This window comes from Dendrobates tinctorius, unplaced genomic scaffold (genome assembly GCF_039654945.1).
Source record: "Dendrobates tinctorius isolate UK_male_01 unplaced genomic scaffold, ASM3965494v1 ptg000028l, whole genome shotgun sequence".
Lineage (NCBI taxonomy): Eukaryota > Metazoa > Chordata > Amphibia > Anura > Dendrobatidae > Dendrobates > Dendrobates tinctorius.
Genome location: NW_027361696.1, coordinates 63,399,684 through 63,423,991, shown reverse-complemented (window position 1 = coordinate 63,423,991; position 24,308 = coordinate 63,399,684). Strand labels below are relative to the sequence as shown.

General features: G+C 44.1%; 1 protein-coding gene across 3 annotated transcripts in view; it reads right to left on the bottom strand.

Annotated features, from left to right (window-relative positions):
- Positions 1 to 967: 967 nt before the first annotated feature.
- Positions 968 to 24,308, bottom strand: part of LOC141085454 (uncharacterized) — a 35,921-nt gene continuing 12,580 nt past the window's right edge. For all 3 annotated transcript variants that reach the window (XM_073570825.1, XM_073570823.1, XM_073570824.1), the window contains exons 3-7: positions 18,052 to 18,225; positions 14,902 to 14,988; positions 13,511 to 13,597; positions 11,764 to 11,956; positions 968 to 2,066 (exon numbers count right to left, since the gene is read on the bottom strand). In XM_073570825.1, the coding sequence (XP_073426926.1) occupies positions 1,958 to 2,066; positions 11,764 to 11,956; positions 13,511 to 13,597; positions 14,902 to 14,988; positions 18,052 to 18,225 (650 nt within the window). In that variant the 3' untranslated portion in view covers positions 968 to 1,957. The remainder of the gene's footprint in view (positions 2,067 to 11,763; positions 11,957 to 13,510; positions 13,598 to 14,901; positions 14,989 to 18,051; positions 18,226 to 24,308) is intronic.

Below are 24,308 nucleotides of genomic sequence, written 5' to 3'. Positions count from 1 at the left end.
GCTATCGTATATTATTATGTGACGCCTCAGAAGTAGGACCGGTGTGACATTTCCCTCGTAATCGTGCTCCAAGGGCTGCAGCATCTCCAGACTTGCCTTCCATCAAGCACGTCTGGGACGTCATTGGATGGTGATTACTCAGGAGCTGACAGCAGTGGATCTTGATGATTTTCCCCAGTGCATTCAGCAGCAGAACCTTCCTCAGATGACCATTAATAACGTCACTGATAGCAGCCGAGGCTGTAAGTGCTGGGATTTCTGCACGTGGCTCAGACTCCTTTATAAAAAATGCAGTATTTTTCCCACTGTTATGCAAGTGATGAACATGTCAGTCGATTGTGTGATTTCCATGACTTTTCCTTCTTTGTGTTGTGATTTAAAAGTCGTGGAGAGTAGCCATCAGCCTCAGACTTTAGTGTGGGTGTATATAATAAGGTTGCTTTCACACTGTGTCTAGGGGTCATGTTCATTGGTCTTATCGGGGCATACATCCGAACCCATCAATTAAAACGGGATCCGGGCGTATGCACTGACACGGCCATAGACTCTAATGGTGATGGTAGAGTATCGGTTTCAGGAGTGCACTCCTACAGGAGGCAAACACCCAGACGCAGTTTATTACATCTTAGTAGGTGTACCGGCGCATATGTTTGAACTCTGCTTTATGGGTGGGGGAGCTCGGATATATGCCTCTTCGGGGCCACTAAATGCAATGTGAAAGCACCGTTATGTGCACATACAAATAGATTCACAGGTAGCGCAGTCTGCCGTGGGCTGTGATGCATTTAAAGCAGTAGAAGACAAAAACGGTCTAACATTTAATAAAACACTTCTATAAATGCTTTTTTTTTTTTTTGGTAAAAACACATGCATTTAAGTAAAAAAAAAAAGTTATATATGCCCTTTTAGGTTTCCACATCTAATGTACAAAGCTAATTTACATAAATTTACAACTTTAGCACCATCATTATTTAAAGGGGTGTTCCAAGTTTATTTGTGTAAAGATTTGCTGTGTCTACAAAACAAAAATCACCCTAACTACCCCCTGGCTGCTTTTTTACCTCTAGTCATTGTTGCAGCTTTGGTGACGTGACTACCGCGATCAGTCGCGTGCCAAGGTGGACAGCTGAACCCAGTGATTGGCTGCAGTGGTCACTTTCTGTATTCATGACCTCTTCGCTGCTTTTGTTATGTAAACTAGGGGTAGCCTTTGGGCAGCAGTAAGGGTTCATTTACATGGCCCTAAACGGCTGCGGATCCGCTGGTTGTTTTCAACTGCCGACCTGGCTTCAAATCCCCGTTGAACGATCTGCAAAATTTTCCAGTGCACATAAGTGGCCATTGTTCTTGGCAGCACAATTCCTGTGTTCGCAGGGCGGTGCGCTGTGCAGAACGATGATCTTCAGTGTAGCCCACACCTTCATTGTCATATTAATTATAGTTCGATCACAGCAGTATTCCCCAACCTCTGGCAAAACTACAATTCCCATCATCCCTGACGGCCGGTGGTTCTTGTCGAGTTTCCAAAGCTGCTCCACCAACCATCAGTCTTCATGGCCAGAGATCGTAAAACCTACCATTGCCTCTTAGAGAGTGGAGGAGGATTGTTTCCTCAGGTTTTCCATGTTCTTCCTGTAATTTTACCATTTGTTAGATGCCGCCGTCATCTCCGCTATCATGCCCTGACCCCTTACTGTGTATAAGACTGGGACAACCTTGTCTTACGGGGGGGCTACATCACTCACAGGTCTTTCATTACAATATTGTTCATGTTCTGGTAAAACCCATGAGAAAAAATGTTTTTTGTAAAAAAAAAAAAAAAAAAAAGTACAATCCCATGAAATATTTGGAACGTCCATGCGTTGGTAAATATTTATGTGATGAGAACATGGCTTTATCGACTGCTGTGCTCCTGAGATGTCTTCATGACTGTTTTCTTTACAATGTCTGCACAGAACTAAGTCAGTTGTTTGGGCGAGTCTTCCCTCCACCCGTAGGCTTTCTTCCCGAATTTGTAAGTCAACCTTCCATCCACTCGCTCCAAAATCCCAGACTTGTAGTAATGTCTGGAACAGAAAAACCACAAGAATTGTTAGCATTGATTACAAATAGTCTGTAGGGTGTTAGTTTATAAACTTTTTCTTCTTCCTAAAAATCGATAAAAGTTAGTATTCTACAAGTCCCAACTTTCCCATGATGAGCAGAATTTCAACATGCTTGATCCTTTGTTCTCACTGTGGATGAAAAGGTAGTCTGTAAGTACAATATGATTGATCAAATCAAGTATAGGCGCTCGGTGAACCCTTTGTGTGGCCAAACAGTTCTCATCTATCTCCACCCTATTTTGATTAACAGCTGTGGCTTTATTGAGCCAACAAAGGTCAGAGAAAGATTGAAAACATGTAGATGTTAAGGTGCACCGGACTATTTGGCCAAGCCATGATGCACAGAACACACCTGTACTTTGTCAGTACAGAATGTCTGTTCCAACTAAGTCCTTTAAGAAGGAAGTTGTCAGCCCAAAATGACTGTAGAAACCAAGCACAGATGCTTGGTGCACCCTTAGTGTGGTCCAACCTACATTTGTGTCCCTCCTCTTCCTTGATTGACAGTCCAGGCACTGAAAGAGAGCGGAGGTAGATGAAACACAGGTGGGAAGGTGCATTAAATTGATCGGCTACACCAAGCATCTGTGCTTGGTTTGATCAATCATTTTTGGCTGACCGACTCCCTTTAACCCAGTGGTTCCAAAACTCCAGTCCTCGCGGACCCCAACAGGTCATGTTTTCAGGATTTCCATAGTGTTAAACATGTGAGAGAATTCCTGATGCCTTGATGATACTTCCATAACCTGTGAAATACTAAGATAATCGTGAAAACATGACCTGTTGGGGTCCGTGAGGACTGGAGTTTGGGAACCACTGCTTTAACCTAATGTGTATGAGGACTTTTAGATGGACAGAATCTGCAAGTTTTGATGATTTTAAATGTATAGACTTAGTATCTGATGAGTATGGGAACGTTACAACGTAAAATCCAGACTCGGCTGATTGAAATACTTGAACGAGGGGAAAAAGTCTCCTGACCGCTATCTTGTGTAAGGTCACCTTTGGTCTCTCAATTGCCAGACCCTCCCCAATGATTGCAAATAGTTGCCATGTTTTGAAGGTTGAATAAACAATATATTTAAAAAACAAAAACACTCCCTCAAAATTTCCAGCCACCTGGCGAAACATCCACTTTGAATCTGGTGTACCGCAACCAAACAGATTTTGTCATGGGGTTTAATTTGTTGCAGAGCAGATGGTAATAACAAAACCCACGTTGCAAGAATTACGGATAAACCACAAGTCTGTTTACGTGTCCTATGGTTTCAGGGCGTGGACACCTGTTACTCTTGGCTCGGTGCTACCAATGACCAGACTTGGCAGATTGTGAAACCTATGAGGATGCCAATGTAATGAGCTGTGAACTCTATAATTAGTCTCCTGCATTATCAGGTCTTCCAGTGACTTTTTTTTCCCTCTGCGTAACTAATGTCAGAAATGACCCCGTAGATTTCTATGGGATGGTTTGGGTCACCCATTGCATTACTTGTTTTCCTTGGATAGGTTCTAGAACTGAATACAAAAATTTTTCTACTCCGACCGATGTACAATTTTGCATAACAGCATCAAGCATAAAATAAATTTGGCCAAGGAAACAAAAACATGTGGGAATGATTGTGTGGGTGGGAGGTGTCCTTTCCCCATATACTGTACATTATTTTTGGCAACACGCCCATAGATTCACGACGGCATGTGCTGCCGACAAATGATCGTTTTCTCCAGTCACCTTCCACGACAGCAGCATCGGAGGATGTCTCCTTGCCCTAAAGGGGGACAGGAAACACAGAAGAGGTTAAATACCCCTCCCCTTCCTACAGCCTCCAGTGTTTTTCCTGTCCACTATGGGGCATGAAGAGGTTCCGGATGGTGCTGTTGTGGCTGGCGATCTGGAGCACCCCACGTTACTTTCCTAAATGCCGGTCAGCCGAAGTCGGGGGCTCCGCTCTCCTCCGGGGCTGCTCCCGTTTCCACGATCCTCGTGCGACTCGGGACCCCCTTTCCCACCCCTCCTATGCCTCCTCGGGGAGTAAAGCGGGGCAGGGATGTGCGGCCAGGGTCCTCCTCACCTCATGCCGGCGGATGTCGGAGACCGTGCAAACCAGAAGTGACGGTGACCCGAACTTCTGGTTTACTTCCGGGTGTGTTCCACGCTGGAACGCACGTGCTCCCGGCTGTTGTTGGGCGTCTCTGAATCTGGGGACATGATTGGAGCGTTCCCTTCGGACCACCCCCTGACGATCTGGGGGAGGAGGGGCACAAGATTCAACGCTGGACCTCGATTACATAATCCTGGTCGGGGGAGGCCTCCAGGTAAGGCCTATTGTCTGTGTCCCCCTGTGACTGGTGACGGTCTGACCATATGGACAGCGACAAACCCTCCCTGCCTGCTTCTGCAAAGCCCCAGCGTTCACCCTCCTACTGTGAGTAGTGGCTGAAGGTCCCTCGTCCAGTTATAGTCCATGGGTGACTTAGTATACCTCTCTCTCTTTTAGGGAGACAAGGTCCCTGCCGCTAAAAAGGATAAGGTGCCCGGCCGCCGATGTGTGTGTGCTTCCAGGCTTCCCTCCTCCTACAAAAATAAGCTTTGCCAGCCCTGCATAGATGACGTATTGTGTGTTGAACAGCCCTCCCTACTGGATACCATCAAAACTCATGAAACAGGAGGTTCAATCCTCTATGGCTGCCCTTTCCCAGGCCCCAACATCGCAACCCCCTCCCCCCCAAAAAAAAGCAATCTGATTCAGATTTGGGAGAAGTCCGTACCTCTGGTTCGGAGGACATTTGGGAGAATGAGGGTTCCACTTCCACCCCTATATCTGATAAAAAATATTATTTCTCTTTCAAGGATATGGAGGAATTGGTAAACATGGTTTAGGGGCACCATGGGGGTTGTGGAGGAGGAAGTGAGATACTCTGTGTAGGATGAGATGTTTGGTGGGCTGAAACCAAAAAAACCCAGGGTTTTCCATACACAAAAATATTCAAAGCCTTATCCTTCATGAGTGAGACCTTCCTGAGAAGGGTCTTAGCGTCTCGTTTGAGTTAAAAAAAATTGTTTCCCCCTAGATGGATACTGCTCTTTATGGGATACTCCTAAAGTGGATGTGTAGGTGTCCCAGCTCAAGGATCCCATGGATCGTAAATCCAGAGCTTGCTAAGAAAGTCCTGGGACAGCAATCTGCTTAAAATAAACGTGGCCTCAACATGTGTAGCCAGGTCTCTTTTCCGCTGGTTGCGTACGTTAGAAGACCACCTTACACGGGACTTCTAGGGAGGAAATACTTGATTCTCTTTCCCTCGTTCAGAGAGCAACAGGTTTTCTCGCTGATGCTTCGGCTGAGTCCGTCCGGGTAGCAGCTAGATCTGCAGTCCTCTCCAATTCAGCTAGGAGAGCACTGTGGCTAAAGTCAGAAGGTGGTGACCTCACCTTCAAGACTAAACTGTGTGCCATCCCCTTTCAGGGGCATTATGTTTCGGTCCAGCTCTTGACGAAATCCTAGAGAAAGCTACGGATAAGAAAAAAATCACTTCCTGGGCAGAGTTATCCTAGGAAATGCTTTTATCGTTCCCCCCGTGAACAGTCTTCCTAATAGGGATTCAAGGGGAAAGGCAGAAGACGGGCCGTTGAAGCTATCCAAAAGTTGGTAAGGGCAAGAACATCCTTGTACCCCACCACCAGCAGACCTCTGACAAACAATGACTGGCTTTCGGTTGAGGGTCGACACTCAAGGTTCCTCACCTGGTGGCAATACAGCTCCACAAACCAATGGGTGCGCCGTACCATACAGGACAGATTAAAGCTAGAATTTGAGAGTCTTCCCCCTCAGTACCTAAGAGTTACCTCTCTGCAGTCTCCATACCTTCAGAAGACCTTGCGATTACATCTCCAGGGTCTACTTCAATTAGAGGTGATCTCTCGAGTACCACAACAGGAGTTGGGCAAAGGCCACTATTCTCACCTGTTCCTGGTGAAAAAACCCTCTGGGAAACACAGGGTTGTCATAAACCTGAAACCCCTGAACCGAGTGATCAAGTACAGGTGATTCAAAATGGAGTCGACCAAATCAGCAATCCCGCTCATCGGACAGAATTAGGTGATGACTGCGATAGATCTGAAAGATGCCTAGTATAATGTGCCAGTGCATGCAGACCACAGGAGGCTCCTCATATTTGCAGTCTCCCGTGGTCACCAAGGTGAACCATCACCAGTTCAATGTCCTACCGATCGGCTTTTCATCAGCCCCGCAGGTGTTTACAAAAATTATGGCAGAAGCTGAAGGATGTTCATACGACGTCGGAATCTGCATCACCCCATACCTAGACGATTTTCTCATTGCTGTTCCGTCCATCCATCTTCTGAATCTAGATGTGGCAAAAACCCTGGAAATCCTGAAATCCCTGGGCTGGATCCCGAATTTGGAGAAATCGGATCTTCACCCTTCCTCGAGGAAGAAATTCCTGGGAATTCTGTTGGATTCAGAGAAGAGAACATCATTCTTGCCCAAGGATCGTCAGCTCGATCTGGTTCAGAGAATCTCCTGGTTCAGAAATCTGAGGGTTTCTACCCTGAGGGACTCAATGTCTATCCTAGGATCACTGACGTCGTGCATCCAGGCAGTCTCCTGGGCTCAAGCCCATACACGAGTCCTTCAGTCCCATGTTCTCTCATCCACAAGAAAGCAACAAAAAGTGGTTACCAAAAGAGTTTTCCTTCCCGGTCATGTGAAGGCTTCTCTTTCATTGTGGCTAAACTACTAAAACCTTTGCCGGGGAGTCAGCTGGTACCAACTTCCCCTGAGGATACTCACTTCGGATGCCAGTAGGAGAGGATGGGGTGCCGTGGTGGAGAGGACTCTCTTCCAGGGGTTGTGGACTCCAGAGAACAGATCAAGCTCCTCAAATCTGAGGGAACTGAAGGCAGTGGAGGAGGCGTTAAAAGCCGCATCCGCTCTCATCGAAGTTCACCACGTACGGGTCTATTCCGACAACATGACCACAGTGGCCTACCTCCGGTACAAGGGAGGCAAGAAATACACCAGATTGAAGTCAGTCGCTGCAAGGATTTTTTCCTGGGTGGAAAGACATCTGTTGTCCATCATAGCAGTACACCTGAGAAGATCTGACAACATCCAGGCGGATTTTCTCAGCAGGAAAAACGTCCATCCAGGGGAATGGTGCCTGGCCCAAGTGGTCTTCTTGTCCCTGGTATCAAGGTGGTGGAGCTCAGATGTAGACCTGTTTGCCAACGGCCAGAACTTAAAGGTAAAGACGTTCTTTTCCCTCAATCCCACAGACAGAGCAAAGAGAATAGATGCTTTTTCCTATCCTTGGAGGTTCAACCTGACATTCGGTCGGAGCAGGTCACCACGGCACTTTGATAGACATGGCTCAGGAGGACCCACTTCTACCCCAGAAGGTGTGACCTCCTTCACCAGGGCCCTCTGATACACCTGGACCTACACAGATTGAACCTTGCGGCCTGGCTACTGAAGCCAGGATCCTAAAAGCCAAAGGGCTCTCAGATGAGGTAATACACACTCTCCAGAAAAGTAGGAAGCCAGTGACCAACGCCATCTATGGCAAGGTTTGGAAAAAATGTTCATCCTGGTGTTTCCCGAGTATTCCTGATCCCTTCCATCCTAATATCGCGCAAATTCTAGACTTTCTTCAAAGGGGGATGGATCTAGGGCTTACACCTAGCAAACTTAGCTGGCCATTGCTGGGTTAAATGCTTTATGACCTCTGCTGCTAGGATTCAGTCCTAGACTTCGTAGTCAGGTTCCCCCCGGGACCTGAATCTGGTCCTTAATGGTTTGACCCGAGATCCTTTAGAACTTCTATCATCCACAAGTTTAAAGAACCTGACCATTAAAACCGTTTTTCTAGTAGCAATCACTACCTCTAGACATGTAGGGGAGTTGCAGGCCCTATCAGTGCAGGAGCCCTACCTATTGGTCACTACGGATAGACCCCTTCTTTATGCCTAAGGTGGTCTCGGACTTCCATAGAGATCAGGATATTGTGGTGCCCTCATTCTACCCAAATCCTTCCAATACAAAGGAAGAAGTCTTTCACACCCTTGATGTTCGAAGGGTGGTTCTCTATTACCTTCAGCAAACCGAGGATTGTAGAATTGACCAGAACCTATTTATCCAGTTCTCAGGATGGAATAAAGGCAAGAAAGTGGCAAAAAATACGATTGCTAATTGGATCAATCAAGCTATCGGTCTAGCATATTCATCGCAGAATCTTTCTCATTCGGCATCATTGAAGGCCCATTCTACCCGTTCAGTATCAACTTCATGGGCAGAGAGAGGGAATGCATCTTCTGAGCAGATTTGCAGAGCCACCACCTGGTCATCTCTCCATACGTTCACAGACACTATAGACTGGCCTTTAATAGGGATTTAACATTTGGCAGATGAGTTCTGCAGGCCGTTATCCCTCCCTAAGAAATTAGTTGTTGGTATTACTCCGATGCTGCTGTCGTGGAAGGTGACTGGAGAAAATAGAATTAGTCTTACCGGTAATTCAGTTTCTAGGAACCTTCTACAACAGCACTAATTTCCCTCCCCATCTGATGTATTGGATGATTCCTGCACCTTGGTGGTAATTATACATGCTAGTGTGTCCAGAAAAAACACTGCAGGTTGTAGGAAGGGGAGGGGTATTTAACCTCTTCTGTGTTTCCTGTCCCCCATTAGGGCAGGGAGACATCCTCTGATGCTGCTGTCGTGGAAGGTTCCTAGAAACTGAATTACTGGTAAGACTAATTCAATTTTTATGCCTGCATTAATCCCTTTCCAACATCCACCATACACATACAGCTCATGTTGGGTGTGAATGTATGAAGCAGGCTCAGGAGCTGAGCCCGCTCTAGACATGACAGGTGCTGGCTGTATAACAGCAGCGATCAGAGTTAGAGCCGTATGACAGTGTCACTTATGTGGTTTAACAGTGGCACGACAGGCCCCAAAGAGAAAAAAAAAAGAAAAAGATATTGTTTTCTAAAGTTCAATTTATCAACCTAAAAAATAAAAAAAAAATGAAATACAAAAATTACAGTTTTCTGTTTGGCGCACCCCTTTCACCACCCTGAGAAAAAAACAAAAAACCTGTACGTACACCAAAAATATTCAGAATGAAAATGTTCATTTTTGCTGATTTTTACCAAATCGCTTTAATTTTTATTTCTCCTCTTCATAACTACTAAAAATTTAGACCAAGTTCCTAATTGGGGATCTTGGTCATAGACGAACCATTGTTCTACTGTCCATGAAGTAAGAAGCCCCCAAACCACTGCTGGTCTGGAACCTACAATGCGGAGTCAAGTTGTCCTATCGGATCAGCAGTGACATTCGGTAATATTTTGCACGTGACCCATCAGATTACGCGGCATTTGATTAGACATGACACACTGGGAGTCTAATATTAGATCTGTCTTCCATTACCTATTGTATGGAAGCCGCGGTTTCACTATTACACAAAGACATTTTGCAAGGTGAGTCACACTGTTTACACCCATCTGTTGCTGGGAATTTACTGACATCGTCACAGTCACGAGACTTTTCAGTAGAAAAATTCCCAGTATTATCAGCGTTGCATCACATGAAACCAGATCACTGTATCTCTTGTGAAAAGGTTATAGAAAAGAATATGCTTGCTATTTTTCCACCTGCCCTGGAGATTATGAAGGCATCCATATGTAATCCTACAACTCTTCAAAAGTAACATCATAGCTTCCACTATTAGGGACTATAAAACTGGGTCAACCAGTGCTCATCCATAGTAATCGGGTCAGATACTAAAAAAAGGATCCGTTATACAGGTTAATACAGGTTGTCCAGGATTGCAAAAAAATAATAATAATCCATTAAATCACCTATGGCTTCAGTGCCGAAGCTCTAGTGGGCATTACCAGTCTTTGTTTACTTTGCTGCATCGATGATGTGCTATATCCATCTATTTCACGTCTGCAGTTAATCACCGACTGTCACTCACAGTGTGGGAAAATTAAGTGCATCACGAGGGGAAGGAAGCCCAAATGCTAGGGAAAGGGGGAGTGTAGACCTCTAGGCAGATCTAATAGCACCCTGCATCCCCTACCCTCCTTATAATGGTTGCAAACCAATGCCGCGCAGGAACCTAAGCCTTGTATATCCCTGGAGCTGAATGGGGGATGAGCACTGGTCAGTCCCCACTGTACACTAAAGAGAAGAAGGGAGACATACAAGGGGGAAGAAACTTAGCTTGAGCACACTCCAGAGAGGTAATAACAAACATCCTCTGTTAAATATTATTAGTTATGGATTTGTACAGAACTAAGAATCTATAATAATAAATGCGCTAAGCAGCTTCTGGGTTGTAACAACTTCCGTCCAGTTGTAACTGGTGACGTCACAGCACACCTATTGCCATGTTAACCCTCAACACACCACTCCTCCTCAACACACACTCCTCTCACCTTTCACCATCTCCACTCACTCTTTCACTCCACATACGACCCTTTCACTCACTCCGTCTCTCATACTCACGCCGTCATCGCCGCTGCTCCATGATCCCCGGCATCTTCTTCCGCCGGCGCCATCCTGGATCCAGACGTTGTCCACGCCGGCGACATGTTCTTGCGGCGACGCCATCTTGGGTATCGCGGGATTTCGCCGACGCCATTTTGGATCCCGACGTCGTCCACGCCGGCGACATGTTCTTGCGTTCGTGGGATTTCGCGATACTCATGATGGCGTCGCCGCAAGAACATGTCGCCGGTGTGGACGACATCTGGATCGAGGATTGCGCCGGCGGAAGAAGATGTTGGGGATCGTGGAGCAGCGGCGATGACGGCGTATGAGAGACGGAGTGAGAGAAAGGGTCGTATGTGGAGTGAAAGAGTGAGTGGAGATGGTGAAAAGTGAGAGGAGTGTGTGTTGAGGGTTAACATGGCAAGAGGTGTGTCACTATCCTCCCGATGCGATAGCATCGGGCCTTAATCTAGTAATAAGAATATAAATCCATAACTAATAATATTTAACATCCTCCAAGAGCAACAGAGAGGAAGTAAACTGACTGCTACAGATCCAAACCTTCACAAGCGAAAATGTGAATATGACCGGCGACTCCCTGAAGCAGAATGGGAGTCTATAAACACCCAGGTCCAGGTGTGTCAATTAGAGATGGAGGGAGGTTGCCACTGGGTTCAAAAAGTCAGAAGGATTAAGAAGGCGTCTGCAATGCCAAACGCAGAGACCTTCTGCAGCCAGATGCAGAGCGACTGTCGGTAGCATCTGACACACCAGTGACTCCGATGACTATCTCTTGTGCCGTACATCCAAGCACCATCCCTGTTGCTAGAGACAGGCTGCAGTGGTCATGTGGATGTAAAATACATCCTAACTGCAGCAAAGTAGAAAAAAAAATACCGACAAGGACAACTGGAGCAACTGTACAGAAGCAAGGTTAACAGGCGAGCATTGGATATTTTTTTTTATTATTTTCTCACAGTTCTTGCTATAAAGTAAACTTTATTATTTTTTAAAATCCTAAAATAAAAGTCAGGTATGAGAAAAATTTTTTTTTCCAGAAACATCAATGGCTTTGTTCATCACCCATAGCAAAGATACAACCTCAGGTACTGTATCTTGTTTGCCTGCTCTCTTACCTCAATGCTCGGCTCAATTTCTCATAATTCATACATTTGTTTTTCTTCTGCTGCCCCCATAGCTGTGCAATCATTTCAGACTTAACAACTCGAAATGTCCCTTCTTTCCGGTCCTCCCAGCGGACGGCATCTTGGTTTTTATGTGGACTCAGTAGTAGATCACGTACAAACTCCCACAGGTGCACACTTTGGTCTGAAAAGAGACGAAGGAGGTAAAGTCCTAAATCTAATGATGTACAGGAGACATGAAAGAGAGGGGGGGGGGGGGGACAGCATGAATATCAAAAAGAAACGGGCATCACTTCTGTTATTGCAAGGAAGAGAAAAAAGTCACAGATCTAAGACACAGGAGAGACAAACTGCTCTGTGCAGCAGCATGCATGTCACAGACATCTTTTGGAAAGAAGAAGCTAGAAGACAAAGTGAGGTTCATCTCAACCTTCAATGGAGAATCCCAGCAGCTACATCAGTGGCAATTCAACGTGGCATCAGAGGGGGGGGAGACACGATTCCGTTTAACATGGCGAAAGAATGACCTTAGGGCACTGTGGCTCCTCTTGGAATTAAATATTGAGTTTTGTTCCTTCTGAGTATTTGTTATTATTTTTTATGGTTTTATGATGCCTAATTTGAGGTTGTTTATCCCTTTGTACAGTTCATTAGATGTATATTGCTACTCTCTCCTTTCAGAAGCTTCTTATGGATATCTTTGTGAAACCTTTTGTTTATCACTTGAGTTACAAAAGAATTCCGTTGATTCCTTTTTTTTTGCATTTGGTGTTTTCAGTGATTAATTTAGAATCATACATAAAAACTAAAAATGAGAGGCCTTTGAGAAAGCCTGATGAGGCGAAACAGGTCGATTTAGCTAATGGGTTTTAACTGTATGTACTGTAAGTATAACATTAAAGTACAGAGAAGTAAATGTTAATCAGTATCTACGCAGCGAGTTTCACCCACCCATCCCCCCGTCTTCCCCAAATACAGGATGGTCTCATTAAAACTAGTAGCTATTAAAATAAAGGCTGCAATAATGCTTTGGAGAAGAATCAGTGCAGCTCAGAGAGCTGACCTTTTGAGCCTCCGTAGAAGAGGATCCATGTGATGGTGCAGAGTTGAAATAGGAGGGAAGGAAATATTATTCACAATCTAAAACAGTGGAAAGAAAAAGATATCTGGCTAATATTAAAACTGTTCCTGACGAGGAGTGAGAACTGAAAAATAAGGACAGTTACTGCAGAAGATAGACTATTACTACGTACTGATCTATACTTTTGCCAACATTAGCTGCAAGCCTAGAAGATATAGTGTTGTTCAGTTTCTCAGGTTATATACTACATTTTTTGGGGTAGTGGATGTCTTTTTTTGCCTTAAGTTAAGATATAGGTTTAATGTTCTTTAAATTTTAATAGTGGTTTGTCTATAAGACACGCTAAGATGTCTCAGGGATCTTTCTAACCTTCCTCCCTGAAGAAGCCATACTGGCGAAACGCGAATTGGGGTTGTGGCAAGTACATAATGGTAACGGTCGTTGTCAATGGTGCTACTTAAATATGATCTGAGATTATATATATATATTAAGTCATGTATTCACAATTTTTTTTAAATACGTGAATACAAATTATACATTTTTAAACAGCATGGAGACTCGTGGATCTTTTGTTTGAGTATTATGCTAATTTATAACGCATGGGTTCCCAAAAAACACAGTATGATTCATCAGGAGAGGGAAAGGCAGGTCTCTTACTCGTTCGGTTTCCTTTGGCTTCTCTTCGTTTGTGCTCCTTTGGAGTAACTGGAGATGGTTTGGTTTCCTTAATACTCATCTCCTCTACTATAATAAAAGAGTAATACATGACATTACATATCAAATCTACAACCAGGATACAGACTATATAAGATACAACACAGCAGACTTGTCAGTAATCTCATCCATTTAGATTTTTTACTCTCTACTACTGACTGGAATCCATCAACATGTAGGTTATCTGCTGCTCATGAATCTGTAAGGTTGGGGACTACATGGCGACATACGAGATCATGGTTTCGAATTGCGACGTAGCATCTTAGTACTTCCTATAGTGTTACGTCGCAAATGTATCCAAAATGTGGTGTATGACTAAGGTTCACGAGCCAACACGAAGTATCAGACTGCACCTACATGTCTATGTTACTGGAGCACCCGCAGGTCTCCTGACCCGAACCCTCCAGCCTTAGGGGTAGGTACACCGGTATCAAATCAATAGGTGGTGGATGTGCAGTACCCGGCCGCGGCCACTATAGAGTTGACGGAGCTGTGCTGCCCAGTTCCGTTATGGGAAACCGGGAACAGCTGATTGGTAAGGCTGAGACACCCGGTGCCCCAGCCAATCAGACATTGATGACCTATTCTAAGGATAGACCATAAAGTCCTAGACAACCATTTTAAAGGGGCTGTCTGGTCAAAACAATTAAGGATAGGTAATAACTTGTTAATGGATTGTGGTCCAATTGCTGAGACCCACACTAATCAGAGAAATGGGGCACTTTTATTCCCATTAAAATGGAGCCGCAATGCACACAGTTGACCGCCGCTCCATGGACGAATGGAGTGATGACAAGGAGTCCAACCTGTCGCACCATTTTTTGTAACATCGAGCTGTCGATCGGTGCAGATCTCGGCAGTCAGGACCGCCCCCTACTCATCACCTATCCCCCCGAATAGGAAATAACTTGTTTTTATCGGTAAACTCTTCAAACAATACACTTGTGATATTGCGACCCCATACACTGTACGTCCAGTGGCTGATTGGCGGGTCCTTTCCTTAGCGGCTTCCTTGCCTGGTCAAGCGATGTGGTCTTATCCTGTGTGACCGCTACAATCATTAGTTCTTAGATTTTTGATATTATGTAAAGTTTACAAAAATAGGATTTAAACTTCCCCCAAAAAAAGCTTAATAGGGAAAATCGGCGATGAATCCTGAACTGATAAAATAAATAAAATTCTGCTCCGTTTCTCCCCGTCATCTCCGCCTTACGCGACTTTACCCCAAATATCAGGTGGCGTGGGACTTGTTCATATGAACACACTGTGTTCTTATGCGATCAGCCGTTTCCAAACATGCACTCACATTATTGGAGATGCCGCGTTGCACTTACCGCACGCCGGAGTCTGAGGGTTTATCTTCTCCTGTAAAACCTGTTGGTCCAAATTCTTTCTGTGTGTTGTCACCGTGGCCAGCAGGTCTACGGGGCGGTGACACATTAACCAGAAACAAAGGGAGACAAGAAGCCGGAGACTGTTAGTTAGAAGCCTGCTGTGGTCGATACCGCGCTCGTTGCCAATTATTGCCAAAAACTTAACCCCTTCCCACCTGAAAGGTCTTGTTTTTTGCTGAATTTTCAGAGTAGAAACTCTCCAAAAACCACAAATTTTGATTGATTCTTTTTTTTTTTTAATCAGAAACGCATCAGTGTGAACCAATCCTTATTCCGCTTTGAAATATATTTTTGTCATAATCCCAGGATTCTCAGGTCGGGTGGGCTTTGAGGAGGATTTTTAAAGTGTATCCGGTCCAAAATACTCTTTTTTTTGTTTTAAAGGTAATTAAAGGCTGATTATTTTTCAAAGATTTTTTGTATTTTATTTTTAAAGAGCATTTTATTTTGCTGCAAGGTTGTGAAAACCTCACTGAGGCTGAATACAGTGCTTTTGAAGGTGGAAAGAAAAAGTTTCAAGAAACTTTTTTCTGAAGCTACTTTTTGAAGCTTTTTTCATCCCCTCGCTCAATGTTTTGTGCCCTTTTGACTTGATTCAAAATGTAAAAACTCGCTGTTTGAACAGAAGGGTGGATCCCCCACAAAAAAAAAAAAAATTCAGGGTGAGCATAGCTATGCTTGTTTGGAGGTGGATTCTGCTCTGAACTTGATACGGTCAAGTCTAAAAAGCTGCTGAACAACATGGGGAGAGAAATGTGATGCTTCAGAAAACTTCTTCCTGGAAAAAAACTCTCCAGAAAGAACAAAAAAGGTACATTCCCTGAAAACAGATTTTTATTAGAAAATTTGTCATGTGAACCTTGCCTCAAGGTTGGCCATGATTTAGGTGACGAGAGCTGTTTCTACTGACCCTTCCATAAATGTACATGCTCGGCTCCTGAGGGTAGAACATCTATTAAAGCCAAGTTATCCTTTGAAATCTGTCACCTAGTTAGAGATCATGATGTAGGGGCAGATACCCTGATTCCAGCGATGTGTCATTTACACTGGGCTGCTTGGTGTAGATTTTATAAAATCACTGTTTTATAAGCAGGAGATTATCACTAGAGGACTAGTAAACCTGCAGCCACGTAGTCCAGCCACGCCCCCCTCCACTGATTGGCAGTTTATGTAGAGTGTACACAGAAAGCAGCCAATCAGTGGTGTGGGCAGGGTTATACACAGCACATCATTCAGAGAACTGATAAATCTGCAGCAGATAAAACAGGGATTTTATCAAAACTGCAGCAACTGGGAGGAACAAAGTCTCTCACTAGTACCACTGATCCTGAGACTCTGCTTGCTCATTCCCAGCAGACTTCTCTAATCCTCTGCTTTGGACAATTCCTTTTTTGGGGGAGGGTCCTTTCATGGTAAAACTGACTACAGGGTGTCTCACTCCTGAGTCCTCCAATGATCAACTGTGATCTTTTGGAAAACCTGGCAGAAAGCGATCAATATATCTGCAGCGCCACCACAGGGGAAATGAAGCATTACACAGTTTCCACTGAAGTCAATGGACTGCCTATGAAATGCCCTGCCAGAGTAGGACCCAAATGAAATGTTTTTTTTTTTTATTTTAGGGCCCCAATTATTTTTCGCTTCACTTTTTTTTTTGTCTTGTGGTATTTATTTATTGGAGGCTTTTTTTGCATTTGGTTCATGAATTTTGTAAAAAAAATAAGGCACAAATGCAATAATGAATGGGGGCCTCAACATTTAGCTCCTCATTTTCAAGCTCCATTTTTTCAGGGACATTTAATTCCTCTTTGAGATGGACATTTTTGCTCTGCAGGTTCCCTCTATATAAACTCTCATGTTTGTATAGGAGAACCACCTCAAGTAAATAACTTATAAAAAAGAAAAGAGTTATGAGGCCTCTAAACTGAGGGTAGGCAAACAAACCGTAAAGTCTGATGAGACATGTATGACGGAGATCGTGATAAACCTTCTGTTAGGATTAATGACATAATACAAGAAGAAACAGCTGCACGGAGAAGACCTCCAGGAGGGAATGAGGTCTGTATAATAGGCTTGTCTGCACAGGACTAGTCAGAGAGGCGGGTACCTGGAGGCTTCTTCCTGCCTACTGCCACTGACTGACAGGTCTCTCCCTATACATGCACACAGTGAGAGACCTGTCAATCAAGGGGAAAAGACACCGGGGACCCGACTGTCCGACTAGTCTTCTCCATGGCTGAAATCATGTGGATCAGTCAGCAAGTTTCAGCTGTCAGGTTCCCTTTAAATAAAGGACCCTAAGGTCACGCTACCGAGTAACTAAAGACCCCAAGGGCGATTCTGCAGGATACGGCATAACTTAGTGATGGGACCACTGAGATTCCAAGCAATCTCAAGACCTGAACCCGCCATGGATAAAGCGGAGGTGTACATGCTCGACCACCTCTCCATTCAAGCAGACAACTGTGCTCCGTTATTCCTAGCAGTCCCATAGATAATGAGGGTAATAGTAAAAGTAGAGCATGCACAACACCACTTTATTTGAGATGGGGCGCGGCAGTATCTGTTTCTCGCAATTCAGAATCCCATGGATACGTGAATAATCCTTTTCCATGAGACTCCGTCGTGGTCTTTGGTAATGTCCTGGAGATTATAGCATGTTAAGGTGGGCTTCCACCACCTCATATGCGGCATTACACTACCTCCAATCAGCTACTTGTGTGCTGATCAATGATCGTTTAACAGTTTGTTTAGATGGGCCAATTGCATTTAATAAATGGGCTGAACGATCAATAATAGATCATGCACAAAAAGATCACCATTGTTCTCGGCAGCACATGTCCTGTTTACACTGGACAACATGCTGTCGAGAAGGATGATCTTTTGTGTAAACCAAGATATCACTTCACCCGACGAACGAGCGTTTTGCTCGTTCTTCAATTGATTATCAGCCAAATATCGGGAAATGAGTGTTCCTAGGAAGGTTCACGTCTTGATAATCAGCAATTGTAAATGGACCTTTCGTGTAGGAGCAGCTTTAGACAGGTAATATCTATAATCAAATAATAAAACTCTTATCAGTGCACTCACCTGTAAAGTGAGGGAGGGTTTCACTGACGCCAGTGCTTTCAGACAGGTTACAGATGTCTGAGTCACCAGAGGAATAATCAGGGGATGTGAGATAAGCCAAAAAGGGCAAATCTATGTCATTGACATCATAGTCGTAGTCCATACAGTCCCAGGAATTCATGAGGGTGGAAAGCTCTGCGAATAAAAGCCAAACCAAGGTTCAGAATTGTATATACACAGGGATACAATAAGACTATTTTTTGTTACTTGGTTCTGGGTGATTGCTTTATTTCTTCACCCTAATATGTAGCATAAAACAAGGACACTCCATACACATTGGACAGCTGTCGGTTGAACCATCGCTTGGCCGACAGCCATCTTTCCCAACTTCCCCATAGACCGCAACGTTCTACCACGGTGTTCTCTGAGAATGTAACATGGTCCTCATTCTTCTCTTTTCCAACATCATCAGTTGGGGAAGAGTTGACAATACACAGCAACACCAAATATTGGTGGGATCTGCAGACAGTCTAAAGTGTATGGTGGCCGCCTGACCCTCCCATCAATATTGGTGGGTTCGACCAACTTTACTCCACTGTATATGGGTGGGATGGCCTTTATATTGGATACCCGCTGATGTGAATGGCGATCAATGGTCAAGAGGCGAGGGAAGGTAGGGAGATTAATGGAGGGACTATGGTATTAACCAATAGCATGATATCTTTTTGAACCATTTCGCTCAATAGCTCTGCAGACTTGTGAAAATATATTACGGTGACCGATCCACTTTCAGTGCCTCTAGGGTACAATACATACCTCCATAACACGGTATGTGATAAAGAATGCCTTTATACGTAAAAGGGATTTTTCCACCAAAGACATGGAACACATAGGATAGGTCTGATTACTGGAGGTCCCACCAATCACTAGAAGAGGGGAGTGTGGATTCCCAATCTCTCGTTCTGCCTTTCTGGAGGTCAGGATTGACTAGAGTGGCATGATAGTCATCATCAGTTCCATAGACGATAAGCGACCATGTAGCTCCACTCAATCCTGATCTCAGAACAGGGACGTTAGATCGGGACCTGTGCTATGGATAAGAGATAAATGTCTTTCTTGGAAAAACCTCAAGGATGAACGTGTGAAACCAATACAATAAGCCCATATGGGTGGAAAATTATAGGTCTATACAACAATACAAGTTCTTTAAAATGGGTTTGGAAGAAGTTGCCTTCTAAACAGAAAGTTCATCAACTTTGTCATACTCTTTAGATGTCAGATCACCAATCCAATGTCTTAACTACGATAGATGGATGTCTGTTTCGTTACATCCCAAGATCAATACAAAGAACCTCAAGATCGTCTGCTCAGTGACAGATGGCTCGCTACAGTAAGTGTACATGTAAACTGCTGAAAGGCTACTTTCGAAAGACCCACATTTAGTAGCTTATGGGCAAGCTAATTAGATAAGGGTAATGACATCTTATGAATGGCCTCATCCAAAGATGGGGCAGAAAAGCAGGGAAAAGTCACTGCTGAGTTCTTGGAACCAATTTATGAATGCAAGAATCTGATGAAAAAGTGTCCTACAAACAGCTGTCATCATTAAGGGATCAACTTGGTTGACCAAAATGGTTATGGAAGTCCTATGGGTCAAAAGTCCGTCCACGAGTATTGGGACCCAAAGGGTGCAGAGAACACCTTTACCTTGCCATTACTCTACATTCATCAGCCTAAATTGTGCAAAATTTGGAACCTTCCATCAGCATGGGGCAACAGAACATGTTTTTTTTTCGATTGCTCAGTTATACTAATTTTGTACTCTTTTGTCTGCTGGAGTGTTGCCTTTTTTCCCTGGAACTAGTTGTCTGTTATTATAGCCCATCCGTAGTGAGCAATAGTGATGAGCGAACGTGCTCGGATAAGGTGTTAACTGCGCATGCTTGGGTGCTAACCAAGTGTTTTCGGAGTGCTCGAAAAGTATGTTATAGTCCTTGCAGCTGCATGTCTCACGATTGTTTGACATCTGTAACACATGTAGGGATTTTCTGTTTGCTTTCTACATTCTGGGGGTATGAACTTTCAGCACAGTAATTCGTGCGGTGGCGGCCCGTACACTGTCGAGACTCGCTCGGACATGCTGGATCTAGAAATATGGATGTTGATCATTACAACAGGACCTGTTCCGATTCTTTCTTATCTATCATTTTTACTGGAACTTCTCACAATCTGCACGTTCCAGTTATACCTGTTGTCTGCTCCCGGCTGTGCAATGCCAAGAACAGTGACGTCATTTCAGGCATTCGATACCTGCAGTACAACCACCTGTGTTTCGCTCGGCTTATACTGCACTCAGTCTGTACATTTTTTGGTCCACGGGCTCTAATAAATGGCGAAAAACATTTTGTCTACACATAGCTAAACAACACGAAGCTCCCCTCCTCCAACAAAGACATGTGACCGCTGCAGCTGATCAATTGCCTCAACAGTGTTAGATTATCACTGCTATAGCCAGGCATTGGCTACAGCGGTCACACACGTCATCGCTCGTAATGGCGAACCAGGGAAGCGTCGGCACAGGGAGTCGGTAAAGGGAATTGTGGAGACCTGGGGGTCAGTGGGTGCTCTAGTGCACTGGCCTAAGACCTCATAGATCAGGTATCATCCCACTGAATGCTCGCTCACTTTTTCTCGTGGCATAATACTACTCAGACAACACAGGATGAGGGTAAAACAGTGTGGCAATACTTTATTGAACCACAAAACAGACAATAACACATAGAACAGTCCTAGCAAAATACTCAAGACGGGGTAAAATCACAGAGTCTCACCCTTTGTCTTACTCGCCGGGATTAGAAAAGTGCGACTACGGGACTACCCTCACCTGTGGCACCCTGCTTTTGGCGGACAGCCATAGAGAGAAGGTAACAAGTTCTCCAAACTTCTCCATGGAGCTATGTTATCCGGATGGTCCCAACCTGGCTTCTCCACAGGCATTCATGAGGTTCAGGCGACCAGAGGGTCCCAACCTGGTATCCCAAAACGTCTCCATGGAGCCGGGTTACCGAAGGGTCACAATTTTGGCTTCCTCAAACGTATCCATCGGTTCCAGGTGACCAGATAGTCTCAGACTGGCTTCTCCAAATGCATCCTTGGGGGGGTCAAGCAGGTGACCGGAGGGTCCCAACCTGGTATCCCCAAACGTCTCCATGGAGCCAGGTGACCGGAAGGTCACAATTCTGGCTTCCTCAAACGTATCCATGGGTTCCAAGTGACCGGAGGGTAGCAACTTGGATTCTCTAAACGTCTCCATGGAGCCAGGTGTTCGGATGGTCCCAACCTGGCTTCCCCAAGCGTATCCGTGGGGCTCAGGTGACCGGTGGGTCCAAATCCTGGCTTCCCCAAACGTATCAATGGCTCCAGTGATGGCGCAGATCTGTATTCTTTCTGTTGGGGACGTGGTTTCCTAAGCTCACATCCTGTAGAATGTCAAATCTGTGTCCCTCTTGATGGAGCCATGATGTCCTGGTGGAGTGTTCCTTTATAGAGTCATGGTGTCCTGGCTGTTGTTCTGTCAAGTCCCTTTATTCTTCTTGCAGAACGATAGAAATCCCGTTTTATTCCCACATCTGTGGTTCAAGTCATCATCATCCATAGGGGAGAGGGGTGGATGAGTTTAACTCTCATCGTTTGAATGTTTAATCAATCTGTATATTTCATCCTTCTCAGTTTTACATGTCAACAAACTAGCTAGCCTGGCACAATGTGTAATCAACATATTAACAAACATCTATTGTTCAATTACCCTATGTCCCTGTCCTCCAGAGATAACAGACAATAAGACAAACATCAACTTAAAAGTCAATGTCCAGGCTCATACGAACAACAGTCTATGTTTCTTGACCAACCAGATAAAAAAATACATATACACATAAAGATAATAACGTATGTCTCTTTGCCTATTGAAAATAGATGTTTGCTTAATTAAGATTAAATACTGTGCTATCACAGAGGTATTAATCTATTTGGCATCTTACTCCACCAGAACCATTTTTGTTTAAACTTAAGGGTTGAATTAATCCCTTTAAGCGCTATATTCGCTTTCAAATAAAGGGCTATTCTAATTTTAGCATTTTATATACATGTGTACACACATTTTTTATATAACTTGTGCATAAATTCCTTACAGTCTCCAAGAGCTCATCTTTTTATCATTTAAAGGGAACTTGTCATCCACCCACCCCCACCCCATCCCAAAAAGAAATCCTGTATTGTATAGTGGATATCTGCAGGTAAATATCATTTTATTTATGTTTGGCTGGTTTACTGGAAGCGCAGCTACGGGGAGAAAATGAATTTTATTCTCCCTGCAGCTGCTCGCTTCCAATCATTGGGATGGTGCAAGAAGCAGCCAGTGTCACCACTCACTATTCAAGTGGCACATTGATTGATAGCTTGCTCTGCTCACATGCAGCACAGCAGGCTGTCAAAATGGGGGGGATTGATTACAGTGCACTCACTGTATAGCAAGAGGAGACTGTTACCGCCCCAATGAATAGAATCAAGTGGCTGCAGGGAGAATAAAACTTTACTTTATCCCTGTAGCTGCTGCTCCAATTAGACGGCCACATGTTTAAAAGGGTATTTACCTGCAAATTGCCACCAAGGTAGTAGGTAACTATTTTTTTTGCTGTCAGGTTCTCTTTAATAGAAATCTCCATGTCTTCTTGTCATATGATGCTCACACAGGTGTACAGTAGCTTCTCATGCGACAAGCTGTTTCCTCTTGCGACCAGCCCATGATCAAGGTAGATTATCATCCTCTGGAAACGTACAATGAAGGTTTCCAATGAATGACAGCAAGCAGAGATCTTGAAAGCGATGAATTGATCCAAATAGTCTATTAGAAAATGGCAAATCTTACAAATGAATAACCCTTGTTTTCTAAACGTGGAATAACTCTTTAAATATGGAGTGGTCTTAAGTCTCTTGTTTAGGAGTGCACCGCTCCTCTGTCTCCTCACTTGCTGGGTAGTGGCAGAGTGCTCGTGCGGATTCACAGTTCAGAACGGCAGCATGGCTCTCCAATGTTGCTAGAAAAGGCAGCATCGGGCGGGGCACTGAAGGTAGCAAGGGCTTTGCTCTTTGTCTAAGAAACCTGCCACCTCTGGAATTGTAGGAGGTGGCCGGTAACTAAACAACCATCTGTAAATTACAAAATTAAAGAGCATAGAAGATTTTTTTAAATAAGGAGTAAACTGTAAAGTTGCTTATTTATTTATTTTTTTTACAAACTTTGCAATTTTTAGCCCATTTTAGAACCCTTTTAAAGACACAGTTCACATTTTAGGTTGCAAACACATTGCCATCAAGTCATAAAGCAATATGTGTATTCAGTTATATATCTACAAGTATATGGTACATGTGAGGTCACGCATTCAATTTGAAGTATTCTAGGTAGGAGCTCCGATTCTATGACTGCGGGGGTTTGGGTGTGGACTATTTAAATACACCATATATAAAAGTTTTATTACTAACAGGAAAGGTTTTATCGATATTCCTATATTAAGGGTATGTGTCCACGTGGCCTATTTGGTCAGTATTTGCTGCGGATTGTACACTGCATACAGCCGCAGAGTCGAATCCGCAGCATCCTGATGTTACAGACCGCAGCATGTCTATTTATCTTGCAGAGTCTATGAATATGATGTGGTGATTCCGGATGTGTTCAATGAACACATCCGGAATCACCGCGCGTACAACAGGGGGCGGCACTTTGGGTGGAGCGGGGTATCCGCTGCGTCCAAAGTGCAGGGATTACGCCCTGTGGAGACATAGCCTAATTCTAAGAATTGTTTTTAAATAAATAACTGCTAACCCCAACTGGATCAAGTACTGGCGGATTGGTGCAGTGAGGAGGAATTTTTTGGAACCTACAATTGTCCACGAAGTATTAAAATTTCCCATCAGTGGAACTAAGGGCCCGAGGCTGACAACTAATAATAGTCCAAAGAATTATCCTTGTCCACCAAACTGTACAGTCATGGCCAAAAGTTTAGAGAATGACACAAATATTATATTTTCACATGATCTGCTGGCCTCTGGTTTTTATGTGTGTTTGTCAGATGTTTTTATCACATACAGAAATATAATTGCAATCATATTATGAGTAACAAAAGGTTATATTGACAGTTAGAATGAGTTAATGCAGCAAGTCAATATTTGCAGTGTTGACCCTTCTTCTTCAGGACCTCAGCAATTCTCCCTGGCATGCGCTC